Source organism: Pteronotus mesoamericanus, unplaced genomic scaffold (assembly GCF_021234165.1).
Source record: "Pteronotus mesoamericanus isolate MK-2021 breed Mesoamerican mustached bat unplaced genomic scaffold, CSHL_Meso_final contig_173, whole genome shotgun sequence".
NCBI classification, from domain to species: domain Eukaryota; kingdom Metazoa; phylum Chordata; class Mammalia; order Chiroptera; family Mormoopidae; genus Pteronotus; species Pteronotus mesoamericanus.
In genome coordinates, this window is record NW_026555072.1 from 1,100,065 (window position 1) to 1,121,913 (window position 21,849).

The window sequence follows — 21,849 nt, forward strand, 5'->3', positions numbered from 1 at the left end:
AACTGTTTTCCACAGTGGCTGCACCAGTCTGCATTCCCACCAACAGTGTACTAGGGTCCCCTTTTCTCCACAGCCTCACCAGCACCTGTTGTTTGTGGATCTGTTTATGATGGCCATTCTGACGGGTGTGAGGTGGTACCTCATGGTGGTTTTGATCTGCATTTCTCTGATGGCTAGTGATGCTGAGCATCCTTTCAAATGCCTCTGGGTCCTCTGTATCTCCTCCTTGGAAAAGCGTCTGCCCAGGTCCTTTGCCCATTTTTTGATTGGATCGTTTGTCTTCTTGGAGTGGAGTCGAGTGAGTTCTTTATATATTTTGGAGACCAAACCTCTATCTGATGTATCATTAGCGAATATATTTTCCCATATGGTTGGCTCCCTTTTCATTTAATGCATGTACTTTAGTTAAGTCAAAAATATAAATAAATGAACAAATAAATGGGGGAGAGATAACAGGACATAAATTCTAAAATCTGATCAGGTATTTTCCCATTAAGTAACTGAAATCAGGCCTTTAATGCCTGTGGACATTATCAAAGGTCTGATTTTAAGGGTTCAGCACATAAATCTGGTATGTGTTTTATGGCCCACAGAGCTTCTAATACAGGCCACTTGTTTTCTCAAGCTGAAAAAGTGGCAGATGAGACATTGCTTTTTATATTCTCCTGCAAGTTATATCATTTATGACTTCTACCTGTTTTGAGAATAAAAGATTCTTCTGAGTTGGGATTTTGTATTTTAATTTGTTTTGTTTCCATAGAATTTATAGTATATATATATATACATATATATATACACACACACACATATATATATATATATATATATATATAAAATATATTCAATAAAATATGATTGGTCTAATGGGGCGAAAAGTAGCTGCTATAATTGCCATTCTCCCAGGCTAGGTGTTTATGGAAGTTTGGGTATTATGAAGGTGATAGATTCTGAATTCTTTTTCCTTATTCTCCCTGCACCATCCACACAATTGGTTAAGTCAGACAGTTCAGGAGAGCCTAACTGGAGCCCAAGATGTTTTCCATTTCTCTCTGGAGACATAGTATGATTTTTTTTTTCCAAATACATTTGTCTCTGCCTTCCCTCTACCACTTTCCCCTGTCCCCTCCCTTGTCTCCCTCCCTCAATCCTTCCCCACTTTGGTTTTGTCCATGAGTCCTTGCTCTATGTTCCTTGACTTGCCCCTTCCCTTCCTTTTCCCCCGCCCACCCTTCCCTCCGTCCCTCTTGTCTCTGTTGGTTTCTTTTCCATGCATAGTATGATTTTTTTGATAATGTGGCAGAACAAACACAACTGTTCACAACTTACTTTGTGGATTTCATGTACCAGCATGGTTTTCATTTTTAAAGACTGTTTTTCCTTCCTTGGGACATTGGAAGGTTATGTTGAGGCTCCCAGGAGTGGTCCAGGCATGCTGTCACATGCCAGGGGGCCATGACCTGTTCTTATACTCTGCCTGGTCTCTGGAGTCACTCATGACTCTCTTCTAGTTTATTCCCCATATCTAACTGATCCTATCAAGCCCCCCTCTGAAATTTCTCCAGAACTCCGTCCTTCTTCTCCATTCCTGTTGTCTTAATTCAGGCCTTCTGGTCTTTTGCCTAGATCAAATAATAATAATAATAATAATAATAATAGTTTAACTGGTCTTCCAGTCTCCAACCTACTCTTCCCCAGAATACATCCTCCACACTGCCATAAATTCTCTAAAGTACAAATCCAGTTATATCATTCCTCTGTTTTGAAATCACTTGATAACTTCTTTCTTTCAAGATAAGGTCCAAAGGCATAGAGAATCTGGACTCCATCTAGATTTCTAATTAGATCTCCCACCCTGTCCCCTGCTCTCCCTCCAGCTCCAACTGCTACCATTCCCTCTCAGGAGCCTCAGACTTCTGAAATGCAGATTCTGTGTTTCTTGAGTAGAAAACACTCTCTAATACTGTTGTGCCTTTACATCTGCTGCTCTCTGCCAGGAATGTCTCCTCATTTAATAATTACAGAGAGGAAGCAAGGCACACTAGGTGGAAAGACAAAGGGGTAAGGGGCAGAAGGGAGCCAAAGAGCATTACTAAAACTGCAGTGTTGGGTTCATATCTGGATGCTCCATAAATATTAAATGGGTGAATGGATAAATAAATGAATGAATTGTTGACCATGAGGTGTACATTGCTGATGCAGGCAAGTGAGAACAGATAGAATATGAGAAGAACTCTGAATATTTCCCTGTTACTCAAACCCTTTTTCTATTTTCCCCTCTCTCCCCTTCTTTCAGATCTCCATGTTTATGTTTCTTCTAATTTACAGACTACCTCAGATGTTTTTAACCATGCCATGCACAATTTATTTATTCATTCCTCATAAATCAACCCCTCTAGCCATCTGGAAAACAGAACCACTTCTGCCTTTTAAGCTCCTTTTAACTAATCTTTTTAGTACATGCTATTGTGCCTAGTACAAAATGTAGTATTTTATGCACAGTTTTACGATCAAATATCAAGGACTTTATGAACTTTCTGTTGTTATTTTTATTAGGAAATCCCATGTGTAAATATTAAATAAAGTAAGAACATTTTAAAAGAAAAGCAAGAAAGTTTTATCTCTACAGTGTAGATATAAGAAAGGTAGCTTTCTCATGGAAAGCAGCCTCATTATTTTATGCTTGGGACTTGTAACCCACAAGCTGTCATTCTCCTATAAAGGCTGGTGAAAAGTGGTAAAGGACTGACTACTTGTGTAAAAACACTCTACAGTCATAAGCAATGCCAAAATTTTGTCTGCCTCAGTATCCTAGTCTTTTAAATGGGAGAAAAAGATACTCACTTTCCCCAATCACCTACTGAGAGAAACGTGAACACACAAAAGAACCTTAATCATCCAAATGCTATGTGAAATCATTGCCAAAATTAGGAGCAATGATAACTAAGCTAAACCACTCTAGTTTAGCCATAAGGCTTAAGTAGAGTAAGCCAGTTTAAGTTTATGGAAACTCTACCTGATCACTTCACCTACAGCCAATAGTTGTTAAAACTGATTCACTATGGTTATAACTGCACATAAGTGGAAGTGACACACAAACACGTGTCCCTTTTATAGAAGTAGGCAAATATGAAAAATCACTAAATATTAAACCATGAGAATCTTTCTTTTATGAACTTTAAATTCCGTCATTTTCTTCTGTCACTTTCCTGAGATACTTTTACTAGGCAAATTTCTTATGATCCTTTTGAATGTGCAGGGGTTTTTTGCTTGTTTTTTCCCATTTTTTATTTTTATTGAATTTATTGGGGTGACATTGATTAATAAAATTATATAGGTTTCAAGTGTATACTTCTATAATATATCATCTGTATATTGTATTTGTATGTTTACCACCCGAAGTCACGTCTCCTTCCGTCACGCCATTTATCCCCCCTCTGCCTCTTCTACATCTCCCCTGCCCCATTTTCCCTCTGGTAATCACCATGCTGTTGTCTGTGTCTTTGAGTGTGTTTGTGTGTTTGTTTTTTGCTTTATCCCTTCACTTTTCCACCCAGCCCCCAATCCCTCTCCACTCTGCCAGCTGTCAGCCTATTCTCTGTATCTACGAATCTGTTTCTATTTTGTTAGTTAATTTTGTTCATTAAATTCCACATATAAGTAAAATAACATAGCATTTATCTTTCTCTGACTGGCCTGCAGTTTTCATACTGGTATGTTCATCCCAAGTTGGTCACCCCCTTGGGTGAGGTCTTCCCTAACCTTTCCCCTGACCTTTCTAACTAGTGTTATTCCCCAGTTATCTTCTATTGTCATTCTCTTGATTTCCATGCTAATACTAATCACAATGGGTAATTAACTAGGTAATATGTTTGCTTACTCATTTATCCAACTAGATCTAAATTCCAGGTCATCTTGGATCTAAATTAACTCCATTAATGTATCCCCACTGCCTACAATAGTGTCTGGTTCATAGGGGTGTTCAAAAAGTATTTGTTGAATGAATGGGTGAAGGAGTTTATCCTCACAGTAACAAAGTTAATCCAAACTTCTTAGCATGGCATTCAAGGCCCCAACTTACTTATCTGGGTTTATATTCTGCATTTTTTATATCTCTGTATTTATGGCTGTTGATATCTCTGGAAAAGCATGCATTCTTCTTGGAATTCTCTTCTTCCTACCGAATAACTAATCTTTCAAGGCCCTTTTCAAACACATGAAATCTTTCTCAATTCTTCTCCAGACAGAGAGACAAAGACACACACAGACACACACACACAGAATGCTTCTTCTACTAAGTACTTATAACAGCTATAACACTTATACTGTTATAAGAGAAATAAAAAATAATAATAGTAATAACTTTTTATGGAGCATTAAATCAATGCTGGGCACAGTTATAGGCACTCTATGTTACTATCTCATTTAATCCTGAAAACTACTCTAAGAGGTAGGTAGTGTCATAAGTCCTTAGGTATATGTCTAGCTAGCTGGAATTAAGGCTCCCAGAACCTCACAAAGTATCTACAATGCCATATGTGCATAATACACATTTGCTAAATAATGAATTCTGACAGGAGTTTCTGGTCCTGACTTTACTTTCAGAATGACAATCTTAATCAGTTGAAAAGCTGGACAGTAGTTTTAAGTACTCATATAAATTTAATTTTAATGTGATACAGTCCTTTCTAATGACAACAAAGGGTGATATACTTAGCTATATAAAATTTTAAAGTATTTGTAGATTTTGTGTTCATGATAAGTAGATTATTTTATTTTTTAATATTTTTTTAATTTTTCAATTACAGTTGACATACAATATTATATTGGTTTTAGGTGTATAACCCAGTGGTTGGACATTATACAACTTATGAAGTGATCACCCTGGTAAGTCTGATACCCCTCTGACACCATACATAGTTATTACAATATTATTGACCATATTCCCTATGTTGTATTTTACATCACTGTGAGTAATCTGTAACTAACAATTTTACTTCTTTTTTTAAAAGATTTTATTTATTTTTAGAGAGGGGGAAGGGGAGAGAGAAAGAGAGGAATAGAAACACCGTTGTGAGAGAGAAACACCAATAAGCTGTCCCTCACATGTGCCCCAACCAGGGATCAAACTGACAATGCAGACATGTGCCCTGACCAGGAATCAAACTGGTGATCTTTCACCTTGTGAATGCCCAACCAGCTGAGTCACACTAGTCAGGACTCAATTTTTGCTTTTTAATCCTTCACCTTCTTCACCTATCCCCCCAATGCCCCTCCCATCTGGCAACCATCAAAATTGTCTCTGCATCTATAAGTCTGTTTCTGTTTTGTTTGTTCATTTATATTGTTCTTTAGATTCCACATATAAGTGAAACCATATGATATTTGTCTTTCTCTGACTGACTTATTTCACTGATCATAATACCCTCTAGGTCCATCCATGCTGTTGCAAATGGTAAGATTTCATTCTTTTTATGGCTGAGTAGTATTCAATTGTGTAAATGTGCCACAGCTTGTGTTATCCACTTGTCCATTTATGGTCACTTGGGTTGTTCCCATATCAGAGCTATTTTAAGTAATGGTGCAATAAACATAGGGGTGCATATATTCTTTTCATTTAGTGTTTTGATTTTCTTCAGATAAATCCCCAGAAGTGGAATTGCTCAGTCATAAGGCAGATTATTTTTAATTTTTTAAGGAACCTCTATACTGTTTCCCATAGTGGCTGCATCAGTCTGCATTTCTAGCACAAGAGGGCTCCCTTTTCTCCACATCCTCACCAATACTTGTCATTTGTGGATTTATTGATGATAGCCATTCTGACAGGTGTGAAGCAATACCCCATTGTGATTTTCATTTGCATTTCTCTGATAATTAGTGATGTTGAGCATCTTTTCATGTCTATTGACCATCTGCATGTCCTCTTTGGAAAAGTGTCTATTCAGGTCCTCTGCCTATTTTTTAATCGAGTTGTTTTTGGTGTTGAATAGTATGAGTTATTTTTTTTCTAATATAACTTTTAATTATTTCTAGGGAAAACTGAGAGATTATTTTTATTTTATGTTTTTTTATCAATAAAATATTGCACTTTAATACTTTACAAAATAATGAAGATAACGCATTATGTGTATATTATCAAATGAACTTTTCATTATATCTTCATTTTTTCTTTTCTTTTAATTTATTTTTTCAAATACATTTGTCTCTGCCTACCCCCCACCACTTTCCCTTGCCCCATCCAACATTTTGGATATTAACCCCTTAACAGATATATTATTGATTAATATGTTCTTCTACTAGGTTATCTCTTCATTTCTTTATGTTCTCATTTGCTGTGCAAAAACTTTTTAGTTTGATACAGTCCCAGTTGTTTATTTTTTGTTTTCCTTGCCTGAGTATTTTAAGATTAAAAACCAAAGTTATCCCTGGCTAATGTGGCTCAGTGGATTGAGCACTGGCCTATGAACCGAAGGGTCATTGGTTCAATTCCTGGCCAGGGCACATGCCTGGTTTGTGGGCCATATCCCCAGTTGGGGGCATGCAAGAGGCAACCTCTTATACATTGATGTTTCTCTCCCTCTCTTTATCCCTCCCTTCACCTCTTGAAAATAAATAAATAAAATCATTTTTTAAAAAAGCAAGCCAGAAATGGAGAAAGATCTGTTTAACCTACATTAGACAAAATATTAATAATATCGTATGAACAGATTTCCAAAAGGGAAATTTAAATGGCTAGTAAACATGAAAATACACTCAACCTCATTAATTTAAAAAGACAAAATTTAAATCAGTAATGGGAATTTATTTATTTCTTTAACTTATTATAATGTAAAGATGAAAAAAGAATTACAATATTCAGCACCAGTAACGCTGTGGGGAAATAAGCAGTCTTACTCATGGTACAGAAACACTTTCATATACATAAAAGATATTTGTGTACACACACACAAGGTTGTTCGCTGCAGCACTGTTTGTAATAGCAAAAGATTGGAAACAACTTAAATGTGTGTTAATAGAAGCTTGGTTAAATGAACTATGGTACAGTTATACTATGAAATTGTATGCAGCCACTGAAATGATGTTACTGGATAGTCAAATAATAGATGAGGGGAATTCTCATTTTATAAGTGTATTCCAGATACTTAAAAAAAACACACCTTATTATTAAAAAAATAGACATGAGTTGAACAGACACTTAATCAAACAGGATATAAGGTTGGAAAATAAGCATATAAAATGATGGCAAATATCATAAAGCCATCATTTAAATTAAAACCATTATGAGATAACACTACATATCTTATTATACATAGCTAGTTTGGATGCAAAATGGTACAGCCATTCTAGAAAACGGTTTGGCAGTTTCTTTATAAAGTTTAACATATATTTACCACATGACCCAGCAACCCCATTCCATGGTATACTACTCAGCCAGAAAAAGGAATGAACAGATTGGATGAATTTCCAAGGAATTTAGCTGAGTAAATGAAGTCAGTCTCAAAAGGTAACATACTATGCAGTTCCATTTTTTTAAAGATTTTATTTATTTATTTTTAGAGAGAGGAGGGGAAGGAGAGAGGGAAACATCAATGTGTGGTTGCCTCTTGAGCGCCCCCTACTGGGGACCTGGCTGGCAACCCAGGCACATGCCCTGACTGGGAATCGAACCAGGGACCCTTTGGTTCACAGGCTGGCGCTCAATACACTGAGCCACACCAGCCAGGACTATGCAGCTCCATTTTTTATATGACATTCTTAAAAATGAAAAACTATAGGGGCAGAGAATAGATCAGTGGGTTAGAGGTAGGAAAGTCTGACTGCAAAGGGAGTGTTAAACTGTTCTGTATTCTGGTGGTGGTTGTGGATACCACAATCTATGCATTGGTTAAAATTCAAAGGACTATGTACCAGAAAATAAATTTTACTATATGTACATTAAAAATAATCATTAAATCCCTGGCTGGTGTGGCTCAGTGGACTGAGCATCAGACTGCAAAGCAAAGGGTGACCGGTTCGATTCCCAGCCCCCACATGCCTGGGTTGCAGGCCAGGTACCTGGTAGGGGGAGCACGATAGGCAACCACACATTGATGCTTTTCTCCCTCTCTTTCTCCCTCTCTTCCTCTCTCTCTAAAAATAATAAACAAAATATTTTTTAAATAATCTTTAAAAAGATAAATTGTTACCAGCAATAATTATACCTTCTATTTCTCCGTCTAATGGAGGAACATCATCTCTCATGGAGAAATCCATAGCTGACCCTGGTATGTCCATCAAGTCTTCATCACTGGAGCTGCTCTGGAAGCTATTGAAATTCCCCTGCTGAAAGCCTCTATTATCCATGGTTCCTGTGCAGAAAGAAAAACAGGAGGCTTATTACAATGACCTCCAAGCCCCTTACTATTTATTATTTTAAAAATTGTGGTAAATACACATAACATAAAATTTACCATTTGACCCATTTTTAAACTAGACAATTCAGCACATTAAGTACATTTATATGTTGTGCAATCATCACTAGCCATTTCCAGAAATTTTTCATCATCCCAAACAGAAACTGTGTACCCAATAAATATAATTCCCCATCCTCCCCCCCAGCCCTGTATAACCTCTATTCTCTTTCTGTCTCTATGATTGGATGATTCTGGATATGTCACACATATGCAATCATAAAATATGTGGCCTTTGGTCTCTGGCTTCTTATACTTCTCATAGTATTTTCAAGGCTTATTCATGTTATAGCATGTATCAGTACCTCATTCCTTTTTAGGACTGAATAATACCCATGGTATGACTATACCATGTTTTGTTTAGCCATTCATCAGTTGATGGACATGTGGGCAGTTTTCACCTTTTGGGTTACCATTTATCCTTAGGTCTTTTTACATACTTTTATTTTAACAATATAGAAATGTAAATGACTTCGTATATCCAATTACCCTCTAGATGTAGTGTACATCTATCTTTACCATGTAGCTGATACCAGTTTTTTGAGAATAATGCAAACAAACCAACCAAGTGAGGACATGTGCACAAAACTCATAGTAGTTCACAGGTAATCAATTGAAGTAAAAACTACACATCAGTATTGCGAAATGTGCTAGCCATTTGGGAATGAAGAAACATTATCTATGCTTCTGAGTCCCTCAAACAGCATAGATACACAGAAATACTGGGGGAAAGAGGCATAATGTGCCATTAAATGTTGTTTTCTACTCAAAAAATTAATATTAAAGATAAAACATTTTTACACCCCAAGTGTAAATCTTCAAATATGTTTTACTAAAAAAACTCACTATATTGATTTTTAAAAACCACCATTACAGCCAACTTTATGTTATCTACCCTTCCCCTCTCCAATTTTTTAAAAGGAAATGTTGATTGAAAATCATAGCAAACTTCTATTGGATTAGGCAAATAATATCCCATTTGAGGTGTTCCAACACTTTTAAGAAAGTTATTAGTCTACATTATCAGAATGATGTCAGGTACTTATCAATTTTTAGGCTATGTGCTTAAAGTGAGCTCTTTTACTTAATTTTTCCAAAGATCTTATGCTATGGCATTATCACTCCTAGTGAAGGTAAGGAAACTGAAGTTCAAAGAGGGTAAGTAACTTGTCCAGTTAGTGTTTTTAAAAAGTTAAACTCTAAATCATGTGTTCAATTTCACAACACCTTACTTGCAGTAAAGAGACCAGCCTGACTGAAGTGTGAGTGACACTTACAAATGACCTACTATGTACAAATCATTGTGGGATAATGAGACAGATACAAAAATGATGCCAGGAAGGCCTGATGGGATGAAGATTGGGATACAAAGATTTGGTGGTTGTCCATATCAAGGTGATGGTTGAAACCTAGAGAACAGATATTCCAAGGAAAACCAGTCATTTACTTATGGATAAGGATGAATATAAATAAAAGAAGTGCATTCGCAATATCCTTCCTTCAAATACACAAATAACTTGAACTCTCTGTAGATGTTAAGGAAACAACAGGTTCCCCAGGATGCAGATGTGGTAACATATGGTCAGGTAGAAAATGTAGGGTCATTTACCCAAATGTACTAATAATGTATAAAATTACTGATTATAAAACCATTCCCTCCACTACAAAAACTCTAATAATGCTATGTGGATCAAATGAGTCCTAGGACACTAAGAATCTGTGCTTTGTGATCTTAGTGGAGCTCTTTCACTGCTTCCAATCCTTCATCCTTGGACTCTTCCCCATGCTCTATCCTGCTTCCTTCACTCCCCTTCTCTAAGCCCTCCTACAATAATGAACTTAAATAAATTCCCTGTCTCAGCTGCACTTCTAGAGATCCTGAGCTACCAGAGGATCCTTAGTCATTTTTTCTTATTACTAACATGTAAAATATCCTGAATCTCTCTGTCTCCCCTCCTTGTCATCCAGAAAGACAAGTCTTTACTCTAGTTTTTTTAAAAAGCCCCTTTACTTTGCTCTGGATCTGACTGAGATAACAGCCTTTTCCTGCCTTATTCTGATTTACAGACGCCCATTCCTCATCCACAGGGAATATGTTCCAAGACCTCCAGTGTATTCCTGAAACCTCTGATAGCACTAAATCCTACATATATGGTTTTTTTCTTATATATACATACTTATAATAAAGTTTAACTTATAAATTAAGCACAGTAAGATATAAACAACAATAACTGATAATAAAGTAGACCAATTATAACAATATCCTGTAATAAAAGTTATGTGAATGTTCTCTCTCTCTCTCTCTCTCAGTGTCATCTGGCAACTGAGATGCCTATTAAGTGACTAATAGGTAGGTAGTGGATACAGCATGGATACACTGAACAAAGGGAGGATTCACACTCAGGATGGGATGGAACAGGGCAATGCAATATTTCATTATGGTACTCTAAATGAATTTTCCATTTAATATTTCTGAACCATAGTTGACCATGGGTAACTAAATGCAGAAAGTGAAACTGGATAAAGGTGAACTACTGTACTTAATCTTATCCTTTAAGGAAACCTACTATCCCTAGCTCTCATCTCTACCTTAAACTCTAGTCCTGAATTCCCAAGAACTCCACCTGACACTTAAGTTGCCACTTCAAACTTAATAGGATAAAAATGAAGAAAAAAACCCAGAAGTAACATTAACTTGAGCACAAAAAAACAAAATCAAAACAAGGCATGTTCCCGGCCCTCACCTTCCACATCAACTCTCCTTTTAAAATCCAGGTGGTATTAGAGTCAATATTTGTAGTTAACATTTGTGTAACTCTGGGATTTACTATATTCAATGAACCTACAAAAAATACTTAATGTCAAGAATAGGTATTCATGTTTCTAGAAATCTTACCTAAAAATAAGCACTATTTTAGCTGATCAGAATAACTGAGTCTAAGAGAGTAGGACACCTCAAGAGGTTTTCTTTTTGTTTAAATTTATTAAATGCCCATGAATTTCCATATAGCGACTAGCACTGAAAGAAAGCAAGACAATTTGCAAGATGATGCACAATTCTTTCACTTTCTCTCTACTGTTTACATGTCTCATTTGGGAAATTATTTAAAATATACAACTCTAACAACTCTACATTATCCACACAAATCATAGAAAATGTATGGGGAGTCCAAAAATAATTTATATTTTGCTGTGGGATATGTCTTGTAGTCATGTTTTCAGATGGGTATAACTTGTTCTGGGGATTCTATTTTTTTAAGATTTTTAAAATTTATTTTTAGAGAGGGGAAGGGAGGGAGAAAGAGAGGGAGAGAAACATCAATGTGTGGTTGCCTCTCACACACCCCACATTGGGGGCCTGGCACACAACCCAGGCATGTGCCCTGACTGGGAATCAAACCAGTGACCCTTCAGTTCTCAGGCCGGCACTCCATCCACTGAGCCACACCAGCCAGGGCTGGGAATTCATTAAAACAAAATACTGACGGTTCAGGATGGAGATTCAACAAAGGGAAAGCTGGAAAGCTTACCGGTTTCCCCATAGGGACCTTTGAAACTCCTTCCTGTAAACCACTAACACAGAACAATTCAGCTAAATTGAGTTGCCTCATTCCAAACATTTCCTGGAGCAGCTGTCTGATTCACTGTTTGGGTTATAAACTGCTTCCTTAATAAGTATATAGAAATAAAGGGTCAACAAAAGAAAATTAGAAGAAGTAAATAAAGCAAAACAGATGCTATAAATGAGAGTTCAACAGAAGAAGTAAATACAATCAGTAAAACTCAAAGTGATAATTTGTCTGTGGGTAATCCATTCTGGTACAGACTTTGGTTTTATTTTTTAGATATCGAGAAGTTCAAGAGAAAAAGTTAAAGCAGCAGAAAAAATGAGAAAATCATTTAAAATTCTTTAAAACTGAGATTTGAACCTGCATCTATTTGAACTCTAAGCTCAGTGCTCTTTCCATAATACTTTGGGGCTTCACTATGACAGTGTTCTAGAGAATGGCACGTCTGGAAGAAATCAAACCTCTAGCTGGCCACAAGCATGAGGTCAGTCAGATTTTATGGAAGGCCAAGAACAAAGTAAGGGAATTTGATTAGATCCCATCTACCCAGATAGACATATCTTCTACTACAAATTTGTTATACTCCAATAGGCATGTACTTTTATGTCTCTATAACTTTGCTTAAGCCAGATACTCTCTATCTGGAATTTCATCCAACCCCCTATCTTCTTTTCGGATTGGTGAAATTCCATTCAGTCCATCTAGGGCCAATTCAAACAGGCTTTTCCCTCAATATCCCTTTGTTCAGACATCTACAAAGGGTGAGGAATAGAATTATCTTTTGCAGGGCAGGCCCCTTGTAGTATAGGTTTCTCTCGCTAGGTGAGTGTTCTAGGAGCCCACCTGTATCAACGGCTGGTGTTATTGTGAAAGGCTGCATTCAGCGTCAGTGAATTTTTTTTTGAAGAGTCTTTCAATACGTTTGCCCATTTCATGATGGGTGATTTACAAGCAAACCTGCCCACACCACACTTAGTGTTCAGAAGTTTTTGACCAAAAATGGGCATGACCCCTGTGCCCTACTCCCTGTTCACCTGATCTCACCCCAAGCAACGTTTTTTTTGTTTCCCCAGATGAAAAAAAGTCCTCAAAGAGAAATACTTTGCTGATGTGGAAGAGATGAAACAAAAAATGGCAGGAGCACTAAGAGGCATCAAAATCAATGACTTCAAAAACTGTTTTGAGCAGTGGAAAAAATGTCTCGATAGGTATAGTATATCAAATGGAGAGTACTTTGAAGGCAACTGAAGTTTAAACATGTAAGAATACACAATTTTTTATAAATAAATCCCAGGTTTTGGGGGTCTCCCCTCATATGTTGATTGCATAATCTTTTCCACTAAGTCTTGTGACTACATACATACACCATGTCATTCTCATTTCTGTTGTTCCAGCAACTCTAGTAATCTAGAGTACATGCTCAATAAACGCTTATTGAGAAGGATTCCAGTTGGAGAGAAAGAGTTAACAGCCAATGGCATATTTATATGGCTGATACAATAAATATATGCCTTACACTTATGAGGGTAGGGAATTGGGGATACAAAAAGCATTTGTTACCTTGTCACTGTTCTCAAGGAATGTATGATCTAGTTGAAGTGAAAAGTTTTACATAATGTGATTACACAACAGCTAAGCATTAAATTTTTAGAATAAACGTGTAATCAGCATTCAGAAAATGGAGAGCAGATTGTAACCTACAGAGGGCTTCAGGGAGGAGAGAGGGTATTCTAGGCACAGGAAAAAAAATGGCCAAAGACTTAAAATGAGAATGAAGCTGGCATTTGTGCTTGACTAGAGGACAGGGTAGGTATCTTTGAGCAAATAGTTGGAGATTGATCATGAAGGACCTAGGAAGCCAATGGAGTCACTGTGGTTTTGAGGAGCAACATGATAAAAACATGATTTTAAGAGGTAAGTGTGGCAGCAGTGGTCTGGAAGACAGAAAAAAGGAAAGGGCTAAAAGGGCAGCATGCTACTTTCAGTTTCAGTGTAGGTGATTTGGGAAAGAAAAGGAGTGCAAATTCCCAACAGTTGTACTGAAAGATCACGGGGAAGATGATGGTAGTTTGTGTTGCAGCATACTGGTGTCTTGTTTTATTAGTGACAATGATATGTGTTGGTTCAAATACTTCCAAAGAAGCAATAAACTTTTCTATTTCTTATTTTTGCTCCACAAAAATATCTGTTGCTGTACACATGGCATTTTGGGTAAGTAATATATGCCAGACACTGCAAATGTAGAAAAACGAAAATGTAAGAAAAAGAAAGGTTAAGAGAGACATTATATAATTTACTGAAACATAAGTATTTTTGTAATATCATTAAAAATAAAACATGAAGACAATCCTAAGTGTAACACTGAAGGTGATAAAAACTGGTACACACATAAAACCTCCTTTTCCCTACCCACTGTACTTTGAGCTAGCTGAGGAGAGGGTGCTAAATCTATGTTCCTAAATGACTGACACAAAGAGATATCTCAGTAAATAATCTATACTCCAATTCCAGTTTTAGTTACTTTATATGGAAAAGAAGAAATGAAATGTGAATCACGGAAAGTAACCTCTGAGATGCCATAGAAGATGCTTACTTAGGAAGTTCGGACTAACCCTTAACCCACGGTACATTCTCTACCTGTCAGAATTGTGGCCTTCATCTTTGAATCATCCTCACGGATGAGTAGGGGTTATGAGAAAACACGACTCAAAGTAAGCATTAATAGAACAGCAGCTCTTAAACTTTTTGGTCTCAGGATCCCTTTAGTCTTAAAAATTATTGAGGAGCACCAGCCTGGGGAGTACACTAATCCAGTCCTCCAAATACTAGAGACACCACCCTGCCAAGCTTGAGTCTAGGAGGAATGACTGTTGGCTACACCCAAGAGGAACCGTAGGTGTTCCCTTTCTCTGAAGAAAATATAGGCAGACACTCAGGCAGACAATGAAGTGTGAGGCCTTGGAACAGGGGCCAGTCTTCTCTACCGCCTGGAGGCACACCTAAGCACCACCCGAATGCGAAACTGTTTTGTTCAGCAAAGTGGGAATGGAAGGATAACTCAACATAATAAAGATCATATGTGACAAGACTACAGCCAATATTATACTCAATGGGTAAAAACTAAGTGTTCCCTTAAGGAACAGAAATAAGACAAAGATGTCCGCTTTCACCATTCTTATTCAACATAATACTGGAAATCCAAGCCACAGCAATCAGACAAGAAGCAGAAATAAAAGGCATCCAAATTGGAAGGGGGGAAGTAAAACTCTCATTATTTGCAGGAGACATGGTAACTGTATATAAAAAACCCTAAAGACTCCACCAAAAACAAAACAACAAAACCTACTAGCACTAATAAATGAAGTTTGTAAAGTAACAGGATATAAAATTAATATTCACAAATCAGTGGCATTTTTATACATTAATAATTAACTATTAAAAAGAGAAGCTAAGAAAACAATCCCATTTACTATTGCAACAACAACAAAATAAGGTACCTAGGAATAAACTTAACCAAGGAGGTAAAAGACCTGCACTCAGAAAATTATAGGATACTGAAGAACAAATTGAGGAAGATACAAATAAGTGGAAGCATATACCACGTTCAGAGATAGAAAGAATTAATACCATTAAAATGTCCATATATACTATCTAATGCAATTCCTATTAAAATACCAAATGCGTATCTCATGATCTAGAAAAAAGTATTCCAAAAATTTATATGGAACCACAAAAGACCTTGAATAGTCTCAGCAGTCTTGGGAAAGAAGAACAAAGTTGGAGGTATCACATGACCTGATATCAAACTATACTACAAGGCCACAATAATCAAAACAGCATGGTACTGGCATACATACAGATCAATGGAACAGAATAGAAAGCACAGAAATAAACCCATGCATTTATGGTCAGCTAATATTTGACAACAGAGGCAAGAATACACAATGGTGTAAAGGCAGTCTCATCAGTAAATGATGCTGGGAAAATTGGACAGATATATACAGAAAAAAAAAATGAAACCAGACCACTGACCTCAACCATACACTAGAATAAACTCAAAATTAATTAAATTAATTAAACACATAAATTTAAGTTGCAAAACCATAAAACTCCTAGAAGAAAATACAGACAGTAAAATACCAGACATTTCTCATAGGAATATTTTTGCCAATATATCTTCTTGGGTAATGGAAACAAAGGAAAAAAAAATAAACAAATGAGGCTACATCACACTAAAAAGTTTTTGCACACCAAAGGAAACCATCAACAAAATGAAGAGACAACCCACTGAATGGGAGAACATTAGCCGATGATACATCTAATAAGGAGTTAATATACAGAAGATATAAAAAACTTATAGAATTCAACACCAAGAAAACAATCTAATTTTAAAAAATGGGCAAAGGACCTGAATAGACACTTCTCCAAAGAGGACACAGAGGGTCAACAGACATATGAAAAGATGTTCAATGTCACTGATCATCAGAGTGGTGCAAATTAAAACCACAATGAAATATCACCTCATGACTGTCAGAATGGCTAGTATCAATAAATGAACAAACAACAAGTGCTGGCAATGAAATGGAGAAAATGGAACCCTTATGCACTGTTGGTGGGAATGCAGATTGATGCAGCCACTATGGGAAACAGTAAGGAGGTTCCTCAAAAAATTAAAAATGGAACTGCCTTTTGACCCAGTGATCCCACTTCTGGGAATACATCTGAAGAAACCCGAAACATCAATTCAAAACAATATATGCACCCTTATGTTCATTGCAGCATTATTTACAATAGCCAAGATCTAGAAATAGCCCAAGTGCCTATCAGTAGATGAGTATATGAAACAGCTGTGGTACCTTTACACAATGGAATACTATTCAGCCATAACAAAGAAGGAAGTCTTACCCTTTGCAGCAGTATAATTGTACTTGGAATTATTATGCTAAGTAAAATAAGCTAGTCAGTGAAATACAAATACCATATGATCTCACTTTTGAATATATATCTCACATAGACACAGACAACACTGTGGTGTTAGCCAGAGGGAAAGCGGGTAGAAGTAGGTGGAGGTGAGCAAGGCGGGGATAAAAGGGGATGGAAAGAGACTTTACTTTGGGTGACAGGTGCACAATGCAGTGTGCAGATGATTTTTGAGAACCATCCCGTCTGGTTTCAGAGACAGTTACTTTGCCAACAGGCGAGAGGGCCACAAGGCTGGAGCTACACAAGGAGGCCTAGGGATAATAGGCCACTGAGGAGACAAAACCTGTCCCCCTGGAAGGGGCACAGCCCCTGCATCCCTAACATCACTCTGCTTGGCCCCAGAGGATAGCTGATTAGTCAAGGAGGGGTAAGACCCCTCGATGGCAGGGGCAACCTAAGACAGGCACAGTCGCATAGGGGCCATCAGAGAAGGACTTGGGGGACACAGAGAAAGGGCAAAAGACCCTCGCCCCTCGGCTTTGATAAGGCTGGATTCCTCATTCTATCTGAAAGAAGTCTCCTTATCTATTGGTTGCTCTGCTCCACCCACCTGGCTCAGGCTTGAAACAATACTAGAGGCAGTCCTAAACTAGATTCGGTGGTTCCTGGGGGAAATCAGGCCTAGAAGTAAATTCCTTGAAGCATGTTTGGTTTTTCCCTCAAAGCTATGATACCCAGCTCACAATGGGAAGAAAATTTACATTATTCACAAACTCTGACCCTAAACCATTTGGTGTTCTTATGTTTACTCATCTCAGACCCATGGAAATCGGTGTTTTCCTGCCCTTTGAATTCTTTAAACATCATCTATTCTCTGTAAACATTAACAAACTAATGTAATGAGATTACCTGCACATTCCTACTACCTAGCCCCCACTGATAACCCTTTCAAAAAAAGCCACTGGATGCAAGGGCTTGGGGCATTCTCCACTAGAGCAAATTGCCACCCCCTTTTCCTGGCAGACTGAGGAATATCTGGAATGACTTATTTTATTTTCACTATCCGTGGCGATCCAGGGGAACTCTGCATGAATGGGGTACCCCCATCATCTGGTGCCCAACGTGGTGCCCCCTATCAGGTGATGTTTTGTTGAGCTGTACACTTGAAACCTGTATGTTTTGGTTAACCAATGTCACCCCAATAAACCCAATTAAAAAAGATATATGTGATTAAAACTCCTAAACAAATTTTAACAAACAGTATAGCATGACATTGAACAATTTTCCTGATATAGAGGGTTTATTCCAAGAACAAAAAAACTGGTATCACAAAGGAAAGATCAACATAGTTTATTAGATTGACAGATAAAAAATTTAAAAGTCATTCTTATCTCAACATGTATCAAGAATGAATTTTTAAAATTTACATTAATGCTGAATTTTAAATTATATTCCAGGCAGAGGATTTCTTTCTTGACATGATATAGAATATTTAAATTAAAACCAAGAAGCAAAATATCATTCCCTTTAATACAGGAAGGAAATGATGCTTCCCTTTGGCAATTTAACATGATACAAAAAAACTTTCAAAGGAAAAAAAGTAAAGAATGTATAGCATGTCCTCAAATAACAACATTTCATTCAACATCATTTTGTTATAACATTGATAAGATGTCATAGGAATTTAACTCTTGAGGACTTCCGGCCAAGACAAAGGCGTAGGTAGATACACTTTTGCCTCTTTGCAGAATGAAAAGAAGGACAACAAATTTAAAAACAAAAAATAACCAGAACTGCCAGAAAATCAAACTGTATGGAACTCTGACAACCAAGGAGTTGAAGAAGAAACATTCATCTAGACCGGGAGGAAGCACAGAGACCGGCAGAGAATGGGGCAGAGAAGATGTGCAGGAAGGTGGCCGCTAGAGGACCAGGAGGTCCCACATTTGTATGCAGATAAACTGGAAGAAACAGCTGGGGAGCTAGACAGACTGTGCAATCCAGGGTTCCAGCATGGGAAGAGAAAGCCTCAAAACTTCTGGCTGTAAAAATCTGTAGGGGTTGTGATGGCAGGAGAAACTCCCAGCCTCACAGGAGAGTCTGCTGGAGAGATCCAGAGGGTCCTAGAATGTACACAAACCCACCCACCTAAGAATAGCACTAGAAGGGCCCAGTTTCTTGTGGGTAGCAGAGAAAGTGACTGAAAGCCAGCTGAGAGCCAAGCAAACATCATTGTTCCTTCTCAGACCCCTCCCCCACACACAGCACCACAACACAGCAACCTGGGTTGCCCTGCCTGGCGAATACCTAAGGCTTCACCCCTTCCAATGTAACAGGCATGCTGAGACAAAGAAATATGGCCCAAATGAAAAAACAGATCAAAGCTCAAAAAAATAAAACTAAGCGATGAACAGAAAGCCAACCTATCAGATGCACAGTTCAAAACACTGGTAATCAGGATGCTCACAGAAATGGTTGAGTACGGTCGCAAAATGGAAGAAAAAGGGAAGGCTATGCAAAGTGAAATAAAGAAAAATACACAGAGAACCAACAGCGAAGGGAAGGAAACTGGGACTCAGATCAACCAATTGGAACAGAAGGAATAGATAAGCATTCAACCAGAGCAGGATGAAGAAACAAGAATTTAAAACATGAAGAGAGGCTTAGGAACCTCCGAGACAACTTTAAACATTACAACATCTGAATCGTAGGGGTGCCAGAAGGAAAAGAGGAAGAGCAAGAAATTGAAACCTTACTTGAAAAAAATAATGAAGGAGAACTTCCCCAATCTGGCCAAGAAAATAGATTTCCAGGAGATCCAGGAAGCTCAGAGAGACCTAAAGAAGTTGGACCCAAGGAAGCACACACCAAGGTACATCATAATTACATTACCCAAGATTAAGGATAAGGAATCTTAAAAACAGCAAGAGAAAATGAGAGTTAGCTACAAAGGGGTTCCCATAAGACTATCAGCTGATTTCTTAAAAGAAACCTTGCAGGCAAGAAGGGGCTGGAAAGAAGTATTCAAAGTCATGCAAGGCAAGGACCTACAACCAAGATTACTCTACCCAGCAAAGCTATCATTTAGAATGGAAGGGCAGATAAGGTACTTCCCAGATAAGATCAAGTTAAAGGAGTTTATGATCACTAAGCCCTTATTTTTTGAAATGTTCAGGGACTTATCTAAGAAAAAGAAGAAGATCCAAAACTATGAACAGGAAAATGACAACAAACTCACAACTATCAACTGAACCTAAAAAAAAAAAAAAAAAAACTAAGCTAAGCAAACAACGAGAACAGGAACAGAATCTCAGAAATGGAGATCAGTGGGGAGCAGAAGGGGAGAATGGAGAGAAAGGTACAGGGGATAAGCAGTAGAAATAGTAGGTACAAAATAGACAGGGGGAGGTTAAGAATAGTATAGGAAATGGAGAAGCCGAAGAACTTATATGTACAACTCATGGACATGAATTAGGGGGTGGAGGATGGAATGCTGGTGGGAGGGAGGGGGCACAGGGTGGAGGAAAATAAAGGAGAGGAAAAAATTGGGACAACTGTAATAGCATAATCAATAAAATGTATTTTAAAAAAAGAAATTAATTCATTTACATCAATTAGACTTATAAAGTTAATTTTCTTATTGATTGTTTTGCTTAAAGTTGCAGAATCTATCAAGGACATTAAGTAAGGACTTACTGTATATAGGAAAGAAAGACATATGATATTCTGATGTTTGGAATTGCATGAATGCATATGTATACAATTCTAAGAGTATTAACTAAAAATAACTAAAGGTAATACATTAACTCAGGAATTATGAGGTAAATAGACAAAGACAACTGCATTCTTATGTACTACCATGGAACTAGAAAATACAATAATTTATTTATGATAAAAACATAAACTCAAAACACAACATTACTTTAATATTTATAAAAGCCAAACAGGAGGGAAAAAAGGAAGACATAAGTCAACAAAGACTTATGCTGTTCGATGAAAAGTTTAAATACAGCAATAATGTAACAGAAACTAATTGGAATTACATTACATCTATATTTTATTATAAAGTCCTCACGGCATCCTTTCTATAACTTGATAATGCAATTCATCTAGAAGAATAAGTAGGCAAGAATACTAATGTGTGTATTTTCTTAAATGTAAATATATCAGACTTATTGTGACAGATTTTAATATTCTATAAAGAAACAATCATCAAACCTTATGGGATTTAAGAATATAGATTCCAGAAATGCATACAAACTGTTATAAGAACTAATAATTAATAAACCAGAAGCAACACAAATACAAGGAAAGAATGACTTTTTAGTAAACAGATGAGGTACTGCTAGATATCAAAATGGGAAAAAATATATTGATAGGAAAAGGATTACAACATATACCACATTACAATAAATCCCAGATGGGTTTTTAAAGTTGACTTTAAAGAGAACATGTAATAGTATATTTATCCTAGATGTGAAAAATAGACAAAATTATTTCTGACTATGGAAAGATATAAAATGGATTAATTCATATGTACTAAAATAATTTTTGTATCAGTGAATGTATGCAATAAAATGAACTGAAAGGAACAGAAAAAGAACATATCTGTGTCATTACTGATAAAGGTAATAGAAAAGGTGGATATAAATATCCAAGTAAAAATCAAAGGAAGATTTCTGGTTTCTGGGTGAGAAAGCAAGGACCTTGGAAGTAATCACTGTCACCCTCACAATGAGAGGAAAGCTGAATTAAATGTCAACAATTGTTCTTAGATTCATCAGAGAATTCAGGTCTCAGGAGAAGCTGCTATCCCACCAAATGGGAGAGAAAGACAGGCTAATACAAAGAATCACAGCTCACATAAGTGGAAACCTTCATGGGAACCAGTACCAGGGTAAAAGATTATT

General features: G+C 37.0%; 1 protein-coding gene across 2 annotated transcripts in view; it reads right to left on the reverse strand.

Moving 5' to 3' along the window:
• Positions 1 to 8,131: 8,131 nt before the first annotated feature.
• The window catches only part of LOC129065194 (H(+)/Cl(-) exchange transporter 5-like), a 163,753-nt gene continuing 150,035 nt past the window's right edge, over positions 8,132 to 21,849 (reverse strand). For both annotated transcript variants that reach the window (XM_054566423.1, XM_054566424.1), the window contains one exon: positions 8,132 to 8,345. In XM_054566423.1, the coding sequence (XP_054422398.1) occupies positions 8,164 to 8,345 (182 nt within the window). In that variant the 3' untranslated portion in view covers positions 8,132 to 8,163. The remainder of the gene's footprint in view (positions 8,346 to 21,849) is intronic.